General features: G+C 39.9%; 2 protein-coding genes across 3 annotated transcripts in view; one reads left to right on the top strand and one right to left on the bottom strand.

Annotated features, from left to right (window-relative positions):
• Positions 1 to 9,775, top strand: part of ptprq (protein tyrosine phosphatase receptor type Q) — a 34,386-nt gene extending 24,611 nt beyond the window's left edge. Inside the window, exons 33-43 of the mRNA XM_085282066.1 lie at positions 620 to 664; positions 1,330 to 1,356; positions 1,544 to 1,625; positions 4,418 to 4,508; positions 4,658 to 4,734; positions 4,829 to 4,963; positions 5,115 to 5,240; positions 6,689 to 6,834; positions 7,070 to 7,205; positions 9,002 to 9,125; positions 9,207 to 9,775. Of these exons, the coding sequence (XP_085138192.1) occupies positions 620 to 664; positions 1,330 to 1,356; positions 1,544 to 1,625; positions 4,418 to 4,508; positions 4,658 to 4,734; positions 4,829 to 4,963; positions 5,115 to 5,240; positions 6,689 to 6,834; positions 7,070 to 7,205; positions 9,002 to 9,125; positions 9,207 to 9,244 (1,027 nt within the window). The 3' untranslated portion in view covers positions 9,245 to 9,775. The remainder of the gene's footprint in view (positions 1 to 619; positions 665 to 1,329; positions 1,357 to 1,543; positions 1,626 to 4,417; positions 4,509 to 4,657; positions 4,735 to 4,828; positions 4,964 to 5,114; positions 5,241 to 6,688; positions 6,835 to 7,069; positions 7,206 to 9,001; positions 9,126 to 9,206) is intronic.
• A 1,454-nt stretch (positions 9,776 to 11,229) lies between these two features.
• Positions 11,230 to 24,632, bottom strand: part of iqsec3b (IQ motif and Sec7 domain ArfGEF 3b) — a 37,149-nt gene continuing 23,746 nt past the window's right edge. The window contains exons 8-15 of one of the 2 annotated variants that reach the window (XM_085282064.1): positions 22,469 to 22,635; positions 18,921 to 19,060; positions 18,618 to 18,749; positions 18,410 to 18,509; positions 17,647 to 17,805; positions 17,457 to 17,549; positions 16,500 to 16,543; positions 11,230 to 15,524 (exon numbers count right to left, since the gene is read on the bottom strand). In XM_085282064.1, coding sequence (XP_085138190.1) covers positions 15,105 to 15,524; positions 16,500 to 16,543; positions 17,457 to 17,549; positions 17,647 to 17,805; positions 18,410 to 18,509; positions 18,618 to 18,749; positions 18,921 to 19,060; positions 22,469 to 22,635 — 1,255 coding nt within the window. In that variant the 3' untranslated portion in view covers positions 11,230 to 15,104. The remainder of the gene's footprint in view (positions 15,525 to 16,499; positions 16,544 to 17,456; positions 17,550 to 17,646; positions 17,806 to 18,409; positions 18,510 to 18,617; positions 18,750 to 18,920; positions 19,061 to 22,468; positions 22,636 to 24,632) is intronic. The other variant, XM_085282065.1, reaches the window with a different exon arrangement.

The following is a 24,632-nucleotide window of genomic DNA, read 5'->3' as shown; positions in this document are numbered from 1 at the left end:
CTCTCTTCCCAAGTTAGGTGATGAAACGAGGTCTCTATACACGCTACCTCTCTCACAAGAATATCCATCTTCTTCTTTTGGCTGCTCAATGCCTCCATGTCACTCTATCCATAGCATCCTCTCCTCTGTCACTTCCAACCTCTGTATGTCCTCCATCACTACATCCACAAACTTCTTTTTTTCCTCTTGCCTGGCAGCTTAATTTTCAACATTATTTGCAGTTTACAACAATTTATATTTGGCAATATGGTCAGGCAGAGCATTAAAGGGAGGAGATAGACTGGAGATGGGTTGCAAAGGGAGCTGCAGGTGCAGCAGCAACAGGAGACAAGTTCAAGCAACTTAAAATATATTTTCCAGTTAGATGCATAGAAGGGTACCAGCTAAGTCCTTAGCTGATGTGCCCTTGCACTGAGGTCATCTATTTTCAGCAGATCTACATTAAATGAGGACTGTCCTTGACTCTGTGGTATGCCTGCACTAATGCTTTGCTGAGTTTCATATTAAAATAACACACATTCCATTGTATTTAGCCAGATTTCTTCCGCACAACTTAAGCACCTGCATTTGCTCGCTTAGGCTTTTGTTTTTCTCTCACTGAGCACTTCTCTCCCACCAGGTATTCTTCATTCTTCTTTCGACGGAAAGAGATTTATGTGATCCAGTAAGTTGGGCTTTTAGCATGTGTGTGGCACATTTTGTTGCATATATCTGTTTGTAAGCTGTAGTCTGCTTTGCGTGCATGTGTGTCATCACAGTGTTACTCATTAAGCTTTCATTAGATAATCCATCTGTGCTGCTTAGTAAACCTTCAGTGGAGATCAAAAGTTGAACAAATCAGTGACATCAATGTATTACCTACAAACTGCTCCCTATTCTCCATCAATGTCAGGGAAGCTGGAGAGTTGCTGACAGACCTCTGCTTAAGACCATTTTAATTTGTTTGCCAACTTGTTATCTAAAAATTGCTCGGAAGGCTTAGCACTCTTGTAGGGTACTAATGTGTAAGCTTTATTGATGGCTGAGGATCTGCGTAGCTGCATGTCACAGCGCTGCAACAAGAAGGCTTCCTCGGGGGAATAGCTGCATTCAATTGATGCTACTGATGTTCACATATTCCTTTAGAACAAAACATCAAAGTCTGTGTCGATGTTTAACCAAAGCGATTAAAAAATGGTTAACCGTCCCTGCCTTCAACACATCGCCATATTCTGTCTGAAGCGGGGATCAGTTCAGTTCTGTCGTGGACAGAAAATGCTGTCGTGTGGGCTGTGATTACTGAGTTAATTTGTTTATATTGGTTGATTTTTACTGTCTATTTTTATCCAGGCTGCTCAGCTACAGGAAATCACTCAAGTAAGTCGTCCTGTGTAAATATTTCAAATATGCACACAGTGCAGCATGAAAGAGTCTGCCCTGTACTGCTTAATCTTGCTTGTATCCTTGAATGTGTTTAAAGAAAATCACATATAGGCATAGAGTTACTGTGCATCCTCTTCTGCTTCTCACATTCAGTGCATTTCTCCCCCGCCCTCACCGACAGGCCTGTCAACAAGAAGTCTTTTCTGCAGCATGTAGAGGATCTGTGTGCCAATGACAATTCCAAGTTCCAGGAGGAGTTTTCTGTACGTTTTTCTTTACAACCTTCCCCTGTGCATACCACACCAATAAATAAACTATAAATACAAAAACAGAGGTAAATTAGATAAAGTTAAATACAGTGGGGCAAAAAAGTATTTAGTCAGCCACCGATTGTGCAAGTTCCCCCACCTAAAATGATGACAGAGGTCAGTAATTTGCACCAGAGGTACACTTCAACTGTGAGAGACAGAATGTGAAAAACAAATCCATGAATCCACATGGTAGGATTTGTAAATAATTTATTCGTAAATCAGGGTGGAAAATAAGTATTTGGTCAATAACAAAAATACAACTCAATACTTTGTAACATAACCTTTGTTGGCAATAACAGAGGTCAAACGTTTACTATAGGTCTTTACCAGGTTTGCACACACAGTAGCTGGTATTTTGGCCCATTCCTCCATGCAGATCTTCTCGAGAGCAGTGATGTTTTGGGGCTGTCGCCGAGCAACACGGACTTTCAACTCCCGCCACAGATTTTCTATGGGCTTGAGGTCTGGAGACTGGCTAGGCCACTCCAGGACTTTCAAATGCTTCTTACGGAGCCACTCCTTTGTTGCCCGGGCGGTGTGTTTTGGATCATTGTCATGTTGGAAGACCCAGCCTCGTTTCATCTTCAAAGTTCTCACTGATGGAAGGAGGTTTTAGCTCAAAATCTCACGATACATGGCCCCATTCATTCTGTCCTTAACACGGATCAGTCGTCCTGTCCCCTTGGCAGAAAAACAGCCCCATAGCATGATGTTTCCACCCCCATGCTTCACAGTAGGTATGGTGTTCTTGGGATGCAACTCAGTATTCTTCTTCCTCCAAACACGACGAGTTGAGTTGATACCAAAAAGTTCTACTTTGGTTTCATCTGACCACATGACATTCTCCCAATCCTCTGCTGTATCATCCATGTGCTCTCTGGCAAACTTCAGACGGGCCTGGACATGCACTGGCTTCAGCAGCGGAACACGTCTGGCACTGCGGGATTTGATTCCCTGCCGTTGTAGTGTGTTACTGATGGTGACCTTTGTTACTTTGGTCCCAGCTCTCTGCAGGTCATTCACCAGGTCCCCCCGTGTGGTTCTGGGATCTTTGCTCACCGTTCTCATGATCATTTTGACCCCACGGGATGAGATCTTGCATGGAGCCCCAGATCGAGGGAGATTATCAGTGGTCTTGTATGTCTTCCATTTTCTGATGATTGCTCCCACAGTTGATTTTTTCACACCAAGCTGCTTGCCTATTGTAGATTCACTCTTCCCAGTCTGGTGCAGGTCTACAATACTTTTCCTGGTGTCCTTCGAAAGCTCTTTGGTCTTGGCCATGGCGGAGTTTGGAGTCTGACTGTTTGAGGCTGTGGACAGGTGTCTTTTATACAGATGATGAGTTCAAACAGGTGCCATTCATACAGGTAACGAGTGGGGGACAGAAAAGCTTCTTACAGAAGACGTTACAGGTCTGTGAGAGCCAGAGATTTTCCTTGTTTGAGGTGACCAAATACTTATTTTCCACCCTAATTTACGAATAAATTCTTTACAAATCCTACCATGTGAATTCATGGATTTTTTTTTTCACATTCTGTCTCTCACAGTTGAAGTGTACCTCTGGTGCAAATTACTGACCTCTGTCATCATTTTAAGTGGGGGAACTTGCACAATCGGTGGCTGACTAAATACTTTTTTGCCCCACTGTATATACATTCATATGCCATTAAATGTAGATTATTAACAGATTATTAAAAAATTAATATAGAGAACATTTTATAAAGTTACCCCAATTTTGCCTTCAATTAAGTTGTCCTTATTAATTACAAGTCTTTTTGCATTTTTTTTATACATCTGTGCTTCTTCATGCAAATATGTCATTCTGTAATTAGATCCAGATTTCACCTATTAGTTGATCAACACCAGCTAGATGGTAAATGCCTAGGTTCTTCAGAAATGCTGCTGATACTTTAAATACTTTAAAAATACTGTTTTTTTAATAATAGTTGGTCAATAATTCTGTTTACATCTTCACGTGAATACATAAAATGAGTATGTATGTGATATCTCTGGGTTACTGGGTTACAGGATTTGATGTATTTGTCGAGAAATACAAAGGCAAAGCAACAAAATAACAAACTCAGGTTTTTATTCTAAGTTTGATCTCTCAGAGAATCATAATATTCAACCACTAGAACAATTTTTCTCTCTTTAGGAATGCAAATAAATAACTGTAATTTGTCACTCTAATCAAACTTGCTTTATTTTTATTCAGCTTTTCAATGATAATAACAATAATTATATTTTAGCATTAAAATATAATTTTTTTAAAAGAACTTGGGGGTACTGGTTGTTTTAACCATACAGAAACATACAAAATGATTTCGATAGTAGATTTGTAAAGCAGTGTTAATACAGTAGATGAAAATCTTAAGATATACATGGAAAATGAATGAATACAATGATAAATAAATACAGAAGAAAATGAAAAACTAGTGGTTTATATTACATTTAATACATTAGATAATTCACTAATGTTTGACCTTAGATGTTTCAGTAATGCATAATTTTAAAACTAAACCTGTTCTACCATTTACATACATACTAGATAATATTTTCTGAAGTCAAAAGGACTGTGAGTTTTATTTTTGAGTTTGCCAGCAGGAACTGGGTGAGTAGTCACCTGTTTTTACTTTTATCTTTCACTCACTCGTGGCCCTTGATTTTACTTTGGCAAAAATTGTAGCCTTGACCTTTGTGTGTTTCTGTGAATACTGATGTGTTATATTTTGTCCATCCAGGAACTCCCAAAGCTGCTGCAGGACCTGGCCACTACAGACGCTGACCTGCCGTGGAACAAGTCCAAAAATCGTTTCCCAAACATCAAACCTTGTATGTTGCCAGGCTGAAATTAGTTTTTCAAGGCCGTTGCGCCTACAACGTACCAGAATTGTTCCTATCTCTCATTGCTGTTTGCTTCACTGTGGTCGCATTTCATATATTTAAATTCAGCTGTATTATTATCCCTGTACTGTTTTTAGATAATAACAACCGAGTGAAACTGCTGTCTGAACCTGGCACTGCAGGCTCAGACTACATCAATGCCAGCTTTGTCTCAGTGAGTACCAGTTAGTCACGATTCTGTCAGATAGACATCCACATACATAAGGGTAGATGTAAGCCTCCCCATCTCCTTTTTTCTGTGTCTGTAGGGTTATTTGTGTCCCAATGAGTTCATAGCCACCCAGGGCCCTCTGCCGGGCACTGTGGCTGATTTTTGGAGGATGATCTGGGAAACGGGAACCCGCACTATCGCCATGCTCACTCAGTGTTATGAGAAAGGCAGAGTGCGTATGAGAGATTTGTCACTGTTAGAAAAAAAACATCACCGCTATTAGCATTCAGAGTACAAGCCAGTATTTGGGCTTCATTCCCTGGATGCTTATGTCTGCTCTAAAGAGCTGATGTATGTGTGTGTGGGTGTGTGTGACATTTCAGATTCGATGTCACAAGTACTGGCCTGAAGACAACAAGCCGATGTCAGTGTTTAGTGACATTCTCATCTCAAAGGTGTCAGAGGAAGTCTTTCCTGACTGGACTATCAGAACTCTGAAAGTAGAAAAGGTATGGCGCTAATAACCTCCGTCAAGTGAGCATTCACCGGCTACCACGCACACATGCACACTTACAGTGCACACATGACTTGAAATATATGTGTGCATGCAATAGTAATATTAGTTCATGTCAATGATACAGTATTGTTTGGTCTATTTGTGCACCTGGAAAGTGGAGATACTTAAAAAAATTGCATGTTTTTACAAGTCACCTGCAATGCTCAGGTTCTGCTCTACTATATCAGTGTTATTTTAATTCTTTGATAAGTGGTTGCTAGGCAACATGGTGCCATTTTATTATTATTATTTTATGAGGATAAATTGGCTTTTTTTGTTTAGTTTAGTTCTTTTTTTTTTTACAATTAAAAAAGAAAAAGCAACTTCTCTTTTCTTCAAAAATAACTAATAAGATTTAAAAGAATAAAAAAAAAAAAAAAACATCTGCTAATATGCCCCCACTTCTCCAGCTCCTCTAATGAATGAACCTTTGAAAAGGTTTGCTTTAAAAAACCTTTTCAAAGAATATAGTTTGGTTTATTAAAACAGGCTGAACAATTTACACTTCTGGCAAACTAAAGTACAGGTTTACTGGATTATTGATGAGCGAATAACATGGAAAAACTTGATGAAGAACAAAAAGGCATTAAACTAATTAAGTATGGATGAAACAGCATCATCCACTGACTGCAAAGACAATATGTTTGCTTTATTAAGGGGTGCAGGTGGAAAAAGTGATTCAGTGATGTGCATAAGGTAGCCATCAGAAGACACTGTTGAATGTAAAGTAATGTTGGGACTCTAGGCTGTCCGGCTACCCTTTTCAAGCTAAACTGGTATTTATGTCGAGCTCTTCCAGTTTTATTGGAATTTGGGAGCAGTAAATAATTTTTCCTACAGCCAATAAGGAGAGCTCAGACTAAGTTCAGACTTGTCTTTTGAGACTCTTGGTGTCAAAAGCACTGGTTTCTTAGTAGAACCCGTAATATGAATTTTAAAAGTAATGGTGGCACTGCCCAATTTTGGGGTGATAAATTATCACAATTATCAGAATTTTATGTTATATAAGAAAATATAAAAATAAAAAAAATCTTGTAAACTCTATGTAATAAAGCTGAATGATAGGGGAGGCTTTACATCTTTGTAGAACTACATGTGTTTCATAGGAAACAGAGGGTAGGCCTACTAACCATCTTGTTTTGGTAGTAAGACGTGCAGGCATATTGAGGATGGTCACACAACCTTTTAGTTTGGAATTACATTTCTGATTACATTAAGAAAGTTTTGTTTTGACGTTTCTCCATCAGTAGTTTGATGGCTTGAGAGAGCCTACATCCTTTTAATTAAATTTGTTTATTGTTAGAAAAATAATAAATGTTATCTCTGTTATCACTGAAAAACATCTGCCATAAAAACAGAGTTTATAATTGACTTCCTGTTATGTGTGTTCCTGTCCTGCAGCATGGGCACTACATTTTGGTCCGCCACTTCAATTATACATCGTGGCCTGAGCACGGCGTTCCAGAGTCTTGCAGTACGCTCATTAAGTTTGTCAAAGCTGTCCGAATGCACAGGCAGGACAATAGCACTATTGTTGTCCACTGCAGGTACGCTATCAGCTTCGTGTAAGGGAGACTAACATTGCATGAACTATAGCAAAATATTTAATTTTTGGTCATTAAAATTGAGTCTCATATCAACAGATTATCAATAAATGCTTCACTGTCAGTAATTTCATATCCTCTTTTGTATTACACCTACAAATAAGACCTAAATCCTTTTGTGTGGTATAACAGTGCAGCTGAAAGTATAATGGCATTTGCTCTCTTGTATTTTCTTTAGCGCTGGCGTAGGAAGAACAGGTGTGTTTATTGCTTTGGATCATCTTATTCAGCATGTCAGAGATCATGACTTTGTCGATATTTATGGGCTGGTGGCTGAACTGCGCAGCGAGCGGATGTGTATGGTACAGAATCTGGTAAGTTTACCATAAGTGCAGCAGTATGTTATCCTTTTGCATGTGAGCTTCATGGTAAATAGAATAAATATGATTTTTTTAAATTTATTTATCCTAAGTTCTTCCAATAAACTTAAGAATCATCAAAGACTGACAAATGGAAATGCAGCTGCCCTACTTTTTACTTTGTACTCTGCTGTGATCTCATCCCGATCAGAAGATATTCGGAAAATTTTAGTATTGACAAAGGGAATGATCTGGCGGTGGATTAAAAGCAAGCGCTGAGCAGGATTCCCTCTTTTGAAACAGCTTGAACCTTTCCTATATTTACCCTAGTGTTTACTTTTGGACTGCTGATTTGTCTGTCAGTGCCTGTATAGACTCTCTGCCTGCTGTGGTTACTGTGCTTTTTCTGTGTAATTGTTTTCTTGTTGCTAGACTTTCTCCACGTCTTTGTGAACATTATCTGGCTGTGGGATTTGAGCCTGTAGTGTCTGCAGCTACGAGAGCTGTGCTTGCTGAAGGCATGATTCTTTGAGAGTTCAGTTTTCAGTGTGCCAGGCTAGCTATTAGCTAGCCTGGCACACTTACAAACTCATAAATGTCCTTGCTGAGACTCTGAAGCAGAGTGCCTTTTTCAGACGGCTTTAAAAAGACACTTTAAAAGTTTTCTACAGTCATTGATTTGAGCTACTTATGTGTTTATGGCATCAAAGGGTTGATGTTGTTGTAAAAGTCCATCAGATTTTGCAAACGTAGTTCCAGTTTCCTACTGAAATAAAAAGACCATGAATGACAATTATTATTAATTACACAAGCCACAAGTACTCAAACCACACATAGGACTAAACAATACACTTGAAATGTCAAAGACTGGGCCTGTACTGGCTAATAGGCTCTATCATTCTGGTGCCTTTAGTTCAGTATTCATGAATTACACAACTGCTGTCAGTTCAAACTATAGAGATAAGGATAGAATTATTTGGAAATATAGTTGGGAAGTATTTCAAGTCCTGTTAAACAGAATAAGGAGTTTTTAACACATTTCCAAACATCCTAGTTTGACTATTGCTAATAGACAGCTGTGTTTTGTGCTGGATAACAGCTTACAGTCATTTACAATCATGTTCCCTGAGCAATCCCAGCCAGCTTTGCTTTGACTAATCTCTCAAATTTCAGTTCACCCCAAAGATTTTCGATGGATTCAATTTCAGGCCAGTTCACTTTGATCTTCTGGACGTAGTTTTTCACCATGTTTTTGGTTGTCATCTTGGAAGACAGAGCGACAACCCAGAACCAGTTTTTCTGCACTGCTGAGTGCTTGAAGTTTTCTTTCAAAATCCTTTATTTGGAAGTAATGAAACTAAATAAAACGTCCAAAGCAAAAACCACCAAGAGGTGTTGTCGTCACAGCCATTAAGATACCAAAGTATTTTTGCACATCTCAAATCATCCATCTATTCATTCATTATTTTAACCACTTAATCGCCACGTAAAGCAGCAAGAAATTTTGAGGAGGGTTGGCCGGACAGGTCACCAGTTCATTATATGGCTTCTCACAGAGATGCAAAGCCTTTCACGCGCAGCCAATTTACATGTCTCTGGCTTTAAATCACCTCTGTTAAGTTTTAGTTCTGAAAAATAAATCAAGTGGTACAATCTTCGTACCACAGCAATTCAAACTTAATCTGCTTTTCCCACTCTTTTGTTAGGACTATATCATTGTTCATATCAACATCTGTTCTTTGTGTGATTAATGCAAAAGAACATATGGTCTGAATAAGCAGAAATATGTCTATGCATATGTGTGCTGTCAGGCCCAGTACATCTTCCTGCACCAAAGTACGCTGGAACTTCTAAACAACAAAGGCAACAGCCAGTCGATATGGTTTGTTAGCTACTCTGCTCTGGAGAAGATGGACTCCCTGGATGCCATGGAAGGTAAATATATGAGGTCATACTTAAAAAAACAAACAAACATGCAGCTCAGTGCTCACCTCACAAGGTTGTATTGCTCTTCAGGTGATGTTGAACTGGAATGGGAGGAGACCACTATGTAAAAAAAACTGACTAAGGAACATCTGTGAGATTTCTTTGGTGGGTTTTGTGCGTCACTGTCACATGACCTGTGGGCAGATCCTGGAGATGGAGAGGTCCATCCCCACAAACCAAAGTAAGAGCAACAGGAGATGAATATCTACACTCAACGATCTGTCTGAAGAACTCCACTCAGTCCACTTCAAAATCTGTTCCGAGCACAGTCGTCTTTATATTGAACCTTTTGAACACTTGTTTCCAAAGACACTGCGAGGGAAAAAAGTGAAGAGCAGGGACAAAGAAGTTCAGAAAGGACAGGAATAAATGAGACATTGTGAGCTGATCGTGAGAGCTCTATCACAAGTGTAAGCCTACAGGTATTTGCACAAATCGATTTCACTGTCTTATTATTATTATGTATTATGTTCATATCATCTGTGTTTTTTTAAGGTAATTGTTTTCAGCCAAAGTAGTGTTGGGGCTTTTCAGTCTCTTTATAACTGTGTTGAGATGTTCGTTATCCTTTCTCAAGAGTGATTTGCAAAATAAAAGAAACAATCAAGACTTTCTCCACTTGACTGTTTCATCAAATGTCTGCACTTTGACGTTGCAGTAGGGAGTTACAAATTAGTGAGTCTTGCTGTTTCAACAAGGGAAGTCTGCAGTAGCTTAATAGCTAACATAACCGTTAAATCCAAGGCTGTGGTTATATATTCACTAAGCACTTTGTTGGATGCATCATTTCAGCTGCATATTAGCACACACATCAGAAACATTTAAGCATTCGGCTTGAGACGACCTGCGGAGGTTCAAACTGAACATCAGAACGGGGAAGAGGGATGGTTTAAATGACTTTGAATGTGGCATAATTGTTGGTGCCAGACGGGCCTGTCTGATAAAAACTGCTGATCTGCTTGAATTTTTCTGCACAGCCCATCTCTGTGGGTTTGCAGAGGATGGTCTGAAAAAGAAGAAATATCCACTGAGCAGCAGTTCTTTGGGAGAAAAGGCCTTGCTGTTACCAGGCGTTCAGGAGAATAACTCAAATAGCCACTCTTAACAATCAAAGTGTGCAGTGGAGCATCTATGAATGCACCACATGTCAAATCTTGATGTCAAGCCTTGAGGCTACAGCAGCAGAAACTGAGGGCACATGCTCACAAAGACTGGGCAATAGAAAACTGGAAAATACTTTGTTTAATGAGTGTCCGCTTCTCCTGCTGTAGAGTTCAAATTTAGCAAAAACAACTTGAAAACATTGGTCCATCCTGTATTGTATTTACAGCTCAAGTTCGTGTCTCGTAATGGTATGAGGGATATTTTCTTGGGACACTTTCAGCCTCTTAGTATCAGCTGAGCACCATGTGTATGTGTGTGTCACAAAGCTCATATCATCTCAAACTGCTTTCTTGACAATGACAATGAGTTCACTCTACTCAGATGGCCTCCACAGTCATCAGATTTCAATCGTGTAGAGCTCATTTGGGGTTTGGTGATTCTTATCATGGATCTTCAACTGACAAATCTGCAGCGACTATGCAATGATATCATGTCAATATGAACCATGATGTCTGAGGAATGCAAAAGGACGCTTTTAAGAGATTACTATTGGCCAAATGATAGCATTATTTCTGTAAATGGTCCCCATCTGTAGATATGCGTCTTTTATTACTACAGCACAATTTAGAGCAGTTTTTATGGACAGGTTTGTGCATATGGATCAGGTACCTGCACAAGTCATTGGACCCATCTTTGAGAACCACTACAGCAGACGCATATGACATTCAGACACCTCAGATTCAGTGTTACTTTGGGGGCAGGGGGTTTGGTGGAAGGACCTCTAATGAATGAGTTCAGACCAGGTGTGCTGGAATGACAGCGAAACACCGGTCAGACTGATTTCCCATAAGCTCCTTCATTCCACCATCCTCCCTGCACACCTGCTGCAAATTAATTCATTAGAAAGGCAGAGAGTGCTTCATACACAGACACCGTGGAGACGCAAGACTGAGAGTAAAAACTACTTTATTCTTTCATTCTCTTCAAACAGAAAAATTAGAAATTCTTTTAGTAAACATGTTGATCTTTAAGAAATCTCCTTTATAGAAATATTGTGACGGTGCAGAGATTAATGACAGTGCTCCACAGTGAGGATGCAGATTGGTGCATCTCCATGACAACCACGGAGAAGGCAAGGGGTAAGGGTAGAAAAGAGAAGGGGGGAGAGGGAGTAGAGCAAGAGAGAGAAAGGAGAAAATGACATCAACAAAGCAAACATGCCCTGACAATAATAACGAAAACGTAGACTCAAACTCCTCCTGTGTACTGTAAATGAAAAAAACAAAGCGAACAAAAAAAGCAAACAAAAAAATGTGTCATGCGGTATAGTACAAGTCAGAGTTTACAGTAAACAAAGTGGGGTTACTGACTTGAGAAATCAAGCAGTTTCAAAGGTAAGTCTAAGCTTAAATTTGTTGTTGCTTTGGCAGCCATGTGCATGTTTGCGTGTTTGTGTGATCACATGTGCAGCTGTTTGTTATGCTAGTGCGTGCATGTGTGTGTGTGTGTGTGTGTGGCGTGACTTGTGGTGTACTGTACGTATTCACCAATACAGCATAGCCCTTTGCATACCTTTACAGATGACACGCAGCCATCTCTTAATAATCCTGTAGTAACATGACATGGTAATTTAATGGCAAGTGTAGATCTGTAATAATGTCACGTATTCTATAAAAGCTGCCTGTTTTCTGTCTCTTATCACATATAGGACTCCCCCCGATATTAAATGTGAATAATAGTAACTATAATAACTATAATATTCTTTTTTTCTTTTAAACTAGATTTTCTCTGTACAAATACATACGTAGATACACACACTGGGCAAAGCAATCACTTTTTTCAGAATAAATCTATATTATCTATTTACAATATATCCAGTATATTCTGTGGTGCAAAAAGGTACAAGACGTGTTTGGTATGTCTCAGTCGGATGATTCGTGATGTGCTGTACAAACTGGCTCGAAACCATCAAGACAGACGACACGTGAGGAAATCAGTTATTATTCCACGGACATCTTCAGTTTTCCCCCTGATTTAACATTCAGTACACATGTGCATGTCTGCTTATATAATATTTTCATTGCGTAAGGAGAATATAAATAGGTGAGAGGGGAGACGTGGTCTAGTGAGGTGATTTGGGTCAACCCTGTGTAGAGCATTTTACTTCATTTTAATATAGTTTTGGAGGTATAGCTGTAGGAAATCAAGCCTTCTCTTGAGTATGATGGTAGCAGATGGCACTTTGTCTTGTGGTGCTCAAAGCACCAAAAAATACACATCAGAAAATTAGTAGCAATGTGATTTCTAGAAATCAAAATCCAATTTATCAAAAAATAAATAAATAAATAAAGTAAATAAAAAATTCACTTCGGATCGATTCAAATCTTGTTGTGAGCAGTTTTAATGTGTCCACCCTTTAATGGACTGGCTGCCTGTGCGGTGTGCCCTGCCTCTCACCCTTGATCCTGAATATAATAATGGATGGATGCCTACAACTCAAACTCCAGGAAAGTTCGGACAATGTGGAAAATGTCAATAAAAACACAATGCAGTGATTTGAAAATCTCATAAGCACATTAAAAAACGTGTAAACAAATGTTTAATCTGAGATATTTTATTATTCTAGGAACAATATTACGCTTATTTATAATTTGATGGCAGCAACCCATCTCAAAAAAGTTAGGATGGGATCAACAAAAGGGGAGGAACAGCGTGTAAATATAATACTAAATAAAGGTTAATTGGTCAGTAACATGGCTGGCATCTTAGTGAGGCGGAGTTTCTAAGAAGCAACGATGGCAGAGGTTCACCGACCTGCAAAAAACAACATCTACAAATTGTGGAACACTTTCAGAATATTGTTCCTTAATGTAAAATTGTAAAGATTGTCAATATCTCATCATTAACAGCACAATGGGCCTTCACGCAGCACTGCTTTGAAAACAGGCATGATTCTGTCATACAGTAAATATCACTGCATGGGCTCACAAATACTTCCAGAAATCACTCTCTGTGAACACAAATTGCCATCCACAAATGCAGGTTAAACAACCATAATGTAAAGATGATCTAGAAAATGTGTAGTCTTCTCTGGATCATTTAAAATGGACTAAGGCACAGTGACGCTGCATCCTCTGGTTTAAAGAGGATAGGACACCACCACGTCTATCAACAAGACAGTGCTACAGCAGGTGCACTAAACTGCAGAAATATTACAACAACACGGCTTTGCTGACACGGAGGTAAACACGGCCATGTCACAACATTTTTTTTAGATGGATTGCTGCCATTGAATTCCTTATCTTTACATTATCGGGGGGGGGTTCCCTCAATTTGAACATTTAGTATGTTTTCTATGTTATATTGTAGATAATCATATGGGATTGTGTGATCTGCAAACTGTTGCATTATGTTTTTATTAATTTTTTGGGGGGGGGATTGAGTTGTACATCCAACCAAAAAAGTGTTCAGGTACAAAACATTACAGCTCAGCACCGGGACCTCTTATTTACATCCTATCATGGTTATGCCTCTTGTCATAGATGCTTCCTTCTGCCATTTTTTCTACTTTTAGCAGTGCAAGGCAAGTGCTATCTACAGTAACTCCATTACATTCAAAAGAAGGCAGGCATGTCCACAACTGAGCAACTCAAACCAGAAGAAAAAAAAATCTAGATGTAAAAACAGCACTACAAAGCATAAGAAAAACATGTATATTTGATTTTTGGATAATGTTTTCTTTTTAGGTTTCCCTAAATCCAAAGGTAACATCCCTATGCACAAGGCAACCTGTTTGGAGTAAATAGACAGGAGGAGAAAGGCTTCTTTTAGCCTTGGTTAGGATAAATTACCAGCCTGGCTCCCTGTTGCCCATGGGTAAGCAGGCTGAACAAACAGTACAGAAGCACTCTCCCCTCAGTACAACTCAGAGGTGCAGATAAAGTGTTACATGTTGCAATGCAGCAGACTCTTTCCTGAGCTGTGTGAGAGCACAACTTCAGAATCACAGCATACAGATACTGTGAGGATATCTGCTATCTGTTCAATTTTAGAAAATCATGCAACAGTGAAGCACCGAATCATGATTGTCATCAGGATATTAATTTAGGATAGTTTAGTTAGTAGCAGCATCCTTGCTTACTACACTAACTCGTAGGTGGTAGAGACGGTACGGCAATTTATCTTCTTTGCCTTTTTTCACACACACTGATTATGAGTTCCCTAGAAAATGGAGAAACAAATAAGCTGGTGCTCTTGTTTCTTCACATTATGCAGAGATGAAGGAAAATGATTATGGTATAAAGTAGTTAGATTAGCTGCAAAACGATCCCTCACTGAGTGTGGTAATACTGAAAACAGGGAGATGCCATGAACATCAATATCCTCAAAGAAAACAGAATCTTCCCCTTTTTTTTAAGATATGTCATGTCTTTTCAGGGTGCTTTTTTCTGACACTCCAAGCTCACGTACACTTGTTGGATAGGCGACATTTAAAAATGCTAAGTCACCATACACCCAACAGCGTGAAATCCAGACAGACAACAACAGCTGCTACCAGGTGACAGGCTGAAGAGAAAAGAAAGAAGAAAAGTCTTTCAGAAATACCATCAAAGCTACTCCATGTTTAAAAAGCACACAGCCAAGTTAAGACTATAAATAAATTCTGAGGAATGCATTTAAGTCACACAATATAATCTTTACTTTTTTTTGCACTTCTTTTGTCTTACTATTCAAAGTAAGCTAACTTGTGCTCCAGCATGTGTTTGTTGAGTGTGAGTGTGCGGATCTTGTCTGGCGCAGGGAGTTTGTTACGCAGCTGATGACCTAAACGATGCTGCGGGAGCCGCTGGAGTTGCGCCTGCGGGTAAGAGGCATGGTGTGGTGAAGGGGCATGGGTGAGTCGGGTGGACAGAATTGGTGGGGATGGTTGTAAGGTGGAGGAGGTGGTGGCAAAGGGGGTTGAGGCCCATCTCCCTCTCTGACACGCGCAGGTGTTGACAGGGCCGACTGGATGAGCTGATGGGTGGCCGGGCCTTGGCTGAGGAATGCCTCCATCCGTCCTCGCCCACTCTGGTCCATGACAATCACCTTGACAATCTGCTGGCACTGGATGAGTGTTTCTGGGCGGAGATCTCCGGCCTGGACTGGGCTGAGCAGGGCAGGTGGCGCAGCCAGAGCCAGTGGCGTTGACTCAATGCTGGGCTGGCTCAGCTGATAGGTCTGCAGCCTGTTGTGAATTGACACCTAGTTTAGGAACAGTCAGAGAACGCATGAGGAGTTACCAGCCTGAACGCAGCCTCTACGCAGCCCTCTGGTGTGTTACGCACATGGGCATGCAGGCATGCAGGTAGGTAGTATGTAGAGCGAGCGCATGCAAAACACACACTCTCATTTTCTCTTGATCATCTCTTCGATGATTTAAACTTGAGTTCACATATTTACACGCACCAGCCTAGGAAGAGAAGAGGGTTGCTGGGTAAGACGAGATTTTCTTAAGGAATTATGGTGGGAACCCTTTGGATTTTATGAGTGTCGGAGTGCGACACAGGGAGTGGTCATTGAGTGGCAGACTGATAGGCTGAAAGATAAGGGAGTGCCAGACGAGGAAAGAGGTGACACCGAGGGCGTGGTGTCTCCCTAACACAGTGACTTACAAATCTAAGGGACTGATTGAAAGGGAGGAGAAGGGGGCTGGGAGTACGGGCAAAGGAATAAAACAGAGAAAACATCTTCTTTCACTTCGCCTACTTACAGGAAGGGCTGGTTGTACAGACATGCACACACGTACCCACACACACAACAGACCTTTAACAGTATCAAGCTTATCTGGCTTTGTAGATGTATTCTTGGAGCCAGCCAGGCTTATGGTGGCTTGCAGTGGCTTATACAGTAAGGCTGGCAAGCAGCAATTGATGAGAGAAGGAATGCTATATAGCAAGTAGAGTGGCTGCTCATCTACTCATGAGGCACAGTGAGAGACAGTTTGTAGCACCACTACACCAGAGTCCTCTCAGCATCCTTTGTATCTATGGCTGCATAGTCAGGATGTGCCTCAGGTGGAGCTCTTTTAAAGCAAAGCATAAAGCACACTTTCTTGTCAGGATGAGGCACAGCCCTTGTCCAACCACACACACGCACACACACATATAAAAACCACACCCACAGAGCTGCAGACGCAGATACTTACCTGAGGGAGACAAGAGTAGCTTTGGCACTCACCTCTACTGTGTTGTTGTTGCCGGTTTTATCGTACGCATCCTGGCCTGTGGGGGAAAAACAGGCAGATTTCAGCTTCACATACAGAATTTCGAAAATGTCAGAAACAGACTCAGGCAACTGTCATTCAGTTAAAAAATGGTTCTTGAATATTTTTTTTAAAATACATTTTGCACAGAATCAACTGAACATGTCATGTTTTCATATTTTAATACTACAGTTTTCTCATAACTGGTAATATCCAAATACACCGTATCAGCACAAACGTCTGAGGCATTTGTGCTCAATCACAGCAGTGGACATGTTATGATGTGGGCTTGTTTTGCAGCCACAGGATCTGGGACCTTGCCGTCACTGAGTAAAGCATGAACTTCTCTGTATACCAAAGTTTCTAGAGTTGCTATGAGGCCATCTCTCCAACAGCCAAAACTGGGACATGCAAAAGAAAGCACGTCAGCAAATCTACAACACATTGGCTAACCCAGTCAAATTCCAGACTGCAGATAACACATAACTTTAACATATTTCTGTAAAATATAGTTCTTCAAGATAATGAATCATGGGGTGTACTAAGTTTTTCATATGACTGCAGATCATCTGAAAATTTTTTCCACAACTGTAATTGGCACTCTAGCCTCATCATTAACATATGACATTGGTATCCATCCTCTCTCTGAAAAAGGACCGTGTATTATAATTATTTATTGAATTAGAGACTGTATCAGATCTGAAAGTCTCTAACACCTGTGTACAATGTAAAAATGACAACTGGACAATCTTTTTGAAGCTATTTCTCTGTCTTTCTTTAATATTTCAAAAGTGACAGTGATGGCTTTCTCACCAGCTTTTTCATGTACCTTTTCTCCAAGAACTTGTTCTATTTCCTATATTCCCCTGAGCAATGTTTGCATTATTATGAGTAATATATTCTGTGTTATGCTGCACAAGCAAAACCAGCACCTGAGGGAGAGCCGTGTCCTGTATGTGCATCCATTTGCCCACCGTTAGTGTGTAAGCCATGTGGCTGGATGCCTTGTTGCCTCTCCAGTTCCCCTACAGCATGAGAAAGGGAAAGTTCAGTGAGCCGTACACAGGTTGATCAGTATTTGTTTACATAGATTTTGCAGATTTTGAGGATTTTCCTCCTTACACTGGATGTGAATCTGTTCCATCTCGTTGACCTCTGCGATTGACTCTCTGAGCTCTTCCGCAAACTTCCTGAGCTCTTCTCCACTTGGAGAGCAGAAACTCACCAGCTGCTTCTTCTCTGAAGTAAACGGGCTCATCATGGTGACACCATGGGCATAGACTGATGAGAAACCCCAACAAAGAGAAACAGAAGTGTTTTTACCATAACTGTGACTGGAAAAACGAATGGATAATCCAATAATCAATACCTAACACAGATAATCTCAGCCTTTCTTTCTTCCTTCCAGTAACCCATAAGCTCTCTCAGTTCACACACCTTTTCTATTATCTTTCCAGATGGATTTAGTGAATTATTTGTGTTTATAGATTCTCAGAGCTTCACCAAGTTCACAAACCTTACTCGATGATGCACCCGAGGACTCAAATGTTGATAGGAGATTGACAGCACACATAAGAGATTGACAGTAAGATGCTCTTGTAGAACATAGACAACATCTTGATGAATGTACAAGCAAAATGCTCTTTCTTTAAAAACTTAAAAAGACTAAATCTTAAAAAGAATAAAAATATATCCTTCAGGATATCTGCTGTAACACTGACAACAGCGTGTCAGTGGTATACTGGTGAGTGCTTGGCAATTCCTTAAAGTATGGATCCTGACACTGACATTGACAGACAACAGTGCTGTGGATGGCTCAGCATTTTTCAGCACAGGGTGAAACTGCACTGGCAATAAATTGCTGCAGTGTAAAATGGCAGCTTACATTCATTGCTGAAGAGGTGAAACTGCATTCCTAGGAGACCCATAGCTTTACAGAAGGTGTATGAAGCAGAGCTTTTCTTCTTGGGACATAGCTTCAGGATCTAGAGACATACAACACGGAAATATGGTTGGTTGCATTTGGGCACATACTACATGTTCTGAAATGGTTTCTAGTGCTTTTTAATGGTTTTTAAATGTTAAAATCTTACCAACAGTAGGTCATTGAAAAGGAAGACCTCTCTCTGGAGCTGAGACAGTTTCTGTTTGTGAGGTTTGTTGGCATCAGGCACCTCAAACAGACGACAGCAGCACACTAGACGTCTGTGGGGCACGGCGAGAATCTGGACAAGGTTAAAGAGATGAAGATGACAGCTAGCACAGAGCAGGGGATGGGCTGCAGCAAAATAATCTGTGATATAAGATAAAGAAGATTGTACAAAAAAAGGGCAGACAGCTCTCTCAAAAGACAAAAGGAAATGCAGGACTTGCACAAAAACGTGGCTATTACTCACAGTTTTTAGGCCCAGGATTGACTGCTCCACACGGCTCACATAGGTGACATGGTCTTCATTTGAGCGGAGCTCTCTCTGCTGGATCCTTTCATAAATACCTGCAACCATCTCTCTGGGGATGTCCGCTCCATCATCCACACCTGAAAGAAATGAAGGGTTCATGCAATGCATGAGTAGCCACCATACACATTTTAACAGATAGGTTTAACCCCTCCCCCCACAACCACCGCCAGCAAAACAGATTCAGACACAACATCAAATCTGACTAAATTATAACCTGTCTTTATTATAAACTGTCTTTACTTGTTGGTTGGCTTATGTGATGGCCAAAGATGAATATATAACCCTTTCATGCATTGTGGCCACTACAGTGGACAGCTATTCAAAGGCTGTTTTCTTGTATTTGTATCAATGTTTATGGTATGCTTGCACATAAACCACTACATTGGACACTGATGTGTCATTCCATACCCTGCCACCCACTGGTCACCCAGTGGGCTGACTAAGTGGATGTGTAAAAGAAAACTCTTTGAAAATTACATGTTTAAAAAATGAAGTTCAAAAATCTTTTTTCATGCCTAAAAATACTTAAGAAAAAACCCTCACTGAGGTTGTCATAACTCATGTATGAAAGGGTTAATTTGGTTGGCCGTTCTCTACCCCCTTTTTTTGCACACTTACATCATATGTAAAATATCTCACCACCGTTGCAACAGTTATTGACTGTTGCATGCACTGTGCATGCAGCTTTGCACATTTGTACATTCAAGGCCATAGTTTAAAACAATATATACACAGTCCTTGTTTATTCCTGCAAAACTGAACATTGTCCTTGGTCAATGTGACAAAATAAATTACATTAGAAAGGTGACATCACCTTTGATATCCAGATTGAAGAGGAGATATCCACAAATGGTACGAGAGGAGATAACACAGGAATAGTATCAAGAGCACAGAGAAAGTCAGAGAATGGGGGGGAAAAAATCCATTTTTTGATTTTTGGGTTGATTTCAGACAGTGAAGTCAATACTTGAAATCAGATACCAGATAACAGTTCTTTAGGCTGGAAATTAAATAAGCATCTCAAAAGTTTTAATTACTCACAGACTTGACTGTGACTCATTCTAATGTGCAAATTAATGGAAGTATTAGAGGGAAAAACACACAGAGGAAGTTAATGGGTGTCTTGAGATTGAGTGTAAACTTAACAATCTGAATTTCAAACTGTGTGACTGTATCACTTTTACCCAACATTTTAATGCCAAATTAGTTTCATTCCTTTGTAGGATCTGAAGTTGTGAAATCAGAAAATGTGCCGTTATCGCCGCGTGTGTGTGCTGACATTGTATCCTGGCAGTTGTTCCACTATCACTGTGGAGCAGCACACTCAGCTGTAGAAGATAATATGAAGGAAAAATATGTAATGACTGAGAAATAGATTTTTCTGTTAACTAAAGGCACAAATAACAGTGAAATCCTTTTTCCTTAGGCCATTGTTGCCGTTAATATATGAATCTGCTGAACCTTTGGATGGAGACTAGAGATGGACCTATCCGATATTATGTATCGGTATCGGTCCGATACTGACCTAAATTACTGGATCGGATATCGGAGAAAAATAAAAAATTTAATCCGATCCATTAAATATCACGAAAGCACCTCACAAAACTTGCAACACGCCGTAACTCACCTCAGAACGTTAGCACGTCGGAGCAGTATGCATCACGTGATAGAGCGGCTGTGGCATGCGGGACCTGTCGGTGGTCTGGATAGCATGTGGAGCTTCGCTAGCAACCCGGCATTTCATCTCCGACAAAGTTATCCCCGAGAGAAGTAAAGCAAGTGTGTAAGTCCATCTCTGAATGTTTGTAAAGCATTCCTGCGTTAAGCTTACCAAACGATATATGGAGCGACTGCCTCTTCTTGCTGCTACTTCAATCATGAAACTGCTTAACGATCAGCTGATCGGCTTTTCTGTCGCGAGTCCGTCTCTCTGGTTTGTTTTTGGCCCACTTTGCACCAGAAAGAGGAAACCATCGGCTGAACAACAGCAGCACGTTTAAGCTTGATAAGCTGTTGTTAGAATTTATTTAATATTACTTTCTACTCGAGGATCTTTTTCTACGTAGCTGACGGCTGGTAACTGTGCAGGGGCGGATCTAGCAAAGTTTAGCCAGGGGGGCCGATAGGGCATGAACAGGGAAAAGGGGGCACAAAGACATACTTTTCTTTCTTATTCTCATTTAAAATGTCTACCTTTTAATAAATAATTATCCGAATCTTACACCCAAAGTTTTAATTTGATGTAAAATGAATAGAAGTCCATTACTGTATATAGTGACTATTAAGTCTAATATATATATACCCTAGTAAGCTATAGTACTTTTTCCTTTGGGAAGGTACCATCTGTGCAGTCTGCAATTTTGTTGAAGAAAGATGTTGAATCTATTTAATATTTCTTGAAAAATAATTGATTTCTGTGCATTTTTTTTTTCACACTGCATCAAATTAAGGTTGATTACGTTGATTAAGCATCATGAGGTGGAGTGTGAGGGGTGGTTCCCTATTTTTTATTTATTTATTTTTGTTGTTGCTGGGAGTTGGAACCCTATTAGTTAGGTTGCTTAATATTTACGCTAAGTACTCTTTAAAATACCAGAATAGGGAGGATGGTGTAGGTTTAAGTTTATTAGATTGATCAGTATTGCTGAACTATGAAATTTTTTTTTTTTGCATATAGGTATAACAGAATAGCTTTAGTGTAGTTGTTGTTTTAAACTTGAGTATGAACTTATACAAAATGCAGCAAGATATTTAAAAAAAAAACAGTTTTGTTGATTAAAAAACACTATATCGGATTCATATCGGTATCGGCAGATATCCAAATTTATGATATCGGTATCGGTATCGGACATAAAAAAAGTGGTATCGTGCCATCTCTAATGGAGACAACATTCAGAGCTATGGGAAGCTCAGCCGCGGCGATGAGTTGCTTCTGGAAAACCAAGCTCAAATCATTAAATCTCACGCTAAGTGAGCCTCAATTAAATGGGCCGCCGCCACGGCCTCTGGGGCAGCGCTCCGAGTCAAGGATATCAGGAATCTCTTCCCGCACTGATGATGGTTTCCTTGATGGTACCGAGCATAGGCAGCCAACCACAGCCTCTTTGAGTAATTTACTTCAGTTCAAGAAGCTGTCACTCACGGGCCTGATAGTGAGGTTGAAGTGAGGTCGATAAGAGAGTGCCTGCTGTAAAATTTTGACTTCCCCTGCCATCTGCTCTCTTTTTCATCTTCACCGTCATTCTTTCCACCACACCAATCCACTGTGAGTGATCTACAGTAGAGGGGCACGTATGTATAAACAAGTTTACTATTTATAACCAGTGCTCGTGCCCTTCTGATAAAACCACTTGCTATAAATGTTGAAACATGTCTGCAGCTCATTATGCCAGCTCTGCCCACAGGGACAGTTAGCTCTCGCATGGCACGTAGAGTAAAACCTGTAGAAAAATACTCTCTGCCTCGCAGTTTGAGCACATTCTTACCTCTTAGGTTGCGTATGAAGTCATCAAGGCCCATTTTTCGCTGGGGTTTGATGTTGGGCGAGTACATATCAGTGTTGAGGAGGACGACAGCAAAGGCCAGAATAAATATGGTGTCTGGATTGTGAAACTGCTGCACCACGTCAGGATTACACATACAGTACCTCTGACTGTGGAGGACAAAAAGGAGTTATATTTTTATATTTTTTTCAGTGGAGGTCACACACTTCTCTGTTATGTATTTGAAAGCAGAGAACATTAAGCATTGCTGACGCAACAATACTGAAATCCTGTTTATTAGTCAGACAGAATCCTGAGGAGTATTATTTCTTTTGACGGGATAGATTGAGGTGAATTTTTTCTAACAGAATGGCATTGCTACGTGTTTGCAAGACACCACAATTTTGTTGTCATAACAAAAACATCACAAAAATGTAATGCCAGATTTTAATACTTGTGTTCACTGCAGTGTGTTAAAAATGTCCTAGCAGCACAGAAATACATGGAAAAACTAAATGAAAAAACAAGATGATAATGATGATGACGTGAAATCACACTCAGATGCCAAGTTATTACATACACATGGATAATATTCATGCAGCATGACGTCAAAGTCCTGTTATGGCTATTTTTAACTTGCATTCATGCAATGTAATACGATGCATGGCTTTTTGATTTGGTGAGCCTATCGTGCACTCGTCAAGTGTAAAATTAACAAACAACATAAGAAATATATGCTCTGTGTTTATATATTTGTGTATGTGGATTTCTTACAAATACGGTGCTGTGCAAAAGTCTTGAGCCACCCCTCATTTCTTCTTTTGGTGCAAAGAAAATGGGAAATATGTGTAGGTGAAATGGGCAAGCACGAATGCAAAAACAGCACATGATTCAAAAACAGGGTTTCTGACAAGCTTGAAGGTCAATATTTAGAATAATCGCCTTTATTCTTCAAAATTGCCGCACTCTCTTTGGCAAGCTTTCTTGTAATTTCTTTAAGTAGTCTTCAAGATTAGTGCTTCATGCTTCTTGAAGGATATTCGAAGCTCTTCTTTAGATTTTGTCTGCCTCTTGTTTTGTTCTCTGTCAAGATGATCCCACACTGCTTTAGTAATGTTGAGAACCACACTCTGGGCAGGCTGTTAATTCATGACTGGTAGTGTTACATGTTGTGTTTTTCTACCCAGGTATGTTTTTATTGCATTGAAATTGGAAACACTGCCAGGCTGAAAAGTACACGTTGTATGTCAGATGCTTTCCAGACAGTATTTTATGGTGGATGAAAATCTAATTGTACTTTTCTATGTTTATAATTTCATCAAGTTTTAGAAGATCCTAAACAAACCATGACAGAGCCTCCACCGTGTTTTACAGATGGCTGTAGATGCTCGCAGTTGTATCTCTCTCCTGACCTCTGTACAATTAACAATAATATGAACCAAATGTCAAATTTGGATTCATCACTCTACAAGGCCTGCAGCCACTGATTTTCAGTCCAGTTCTTGGGTAATTTGCCACACCTCAAACTTTTCTTCCTGTTTTCCTTCCTTAAGAATGGCTTCTTGACAGCCATCCTTCCACTGAGACCATTTCTAATGATGCTCAGTTTTTCCTATTTCCTGGAAAAAAAACTTTCAGATAGTGTTCAGTTGCTGTAGACTGATCAATTGGTTCTTTGATAGGTCACCTGTGATGTGAAGACAGAAAGCCGATTCATCCCTTGAGTTTTGTGCTTGAGGTGCATTTTTATGGCTTAATGACTGAAAATGAAAGTGGTCATTTACAAGGACTGAACTGAAAATGAGTGAAAAAGCAGTACTCATATTCAAAGAAAAACTTTGAAAGACCTTCTAAAAACATGGGGAACTATTGACTAGCTCGAGACCACTTTAAAAAAATTTAAAAAGCGGTTGGGTTCCCTGGCAGCAAAATATGAAGAAGGAAAAGGTGGCTTGAGACTTTGGCACAGTTATTTACACACACACTAACACACAAACACACACACACACACACACACGCACACACACACACACACACGCATACAACTGATTGGTGAGTTCATGCTATATAAAAAAAAATCAGGACATCTTTAAGAGAGATGCTTGCATACTGATCTAGTTGTAAAGACAGTAGATTCCTGCTGTAATTTGAAGATAGATAATTCTCT

This window comes from Mchenga conophoros, linkage group LG7 (genome assembly GCF_057382185.1).
Source record: "Mchenga conophoros isolate Kocher_MC1m ecotype Shallow Benthic linkage group LG7, M_conophoros_male_GT1.1, whole genome shotgun sequence".
NCBI classification, from domain to species: Eukaryota; Metazoa; Chordata; class Actinopteri; order Cichliformes; family Cichlidae; genus Mchenga; species Mchenga conophoros.
This window is presented reverse-complemented; position numbering and strand designations above follow the sequence as displayed.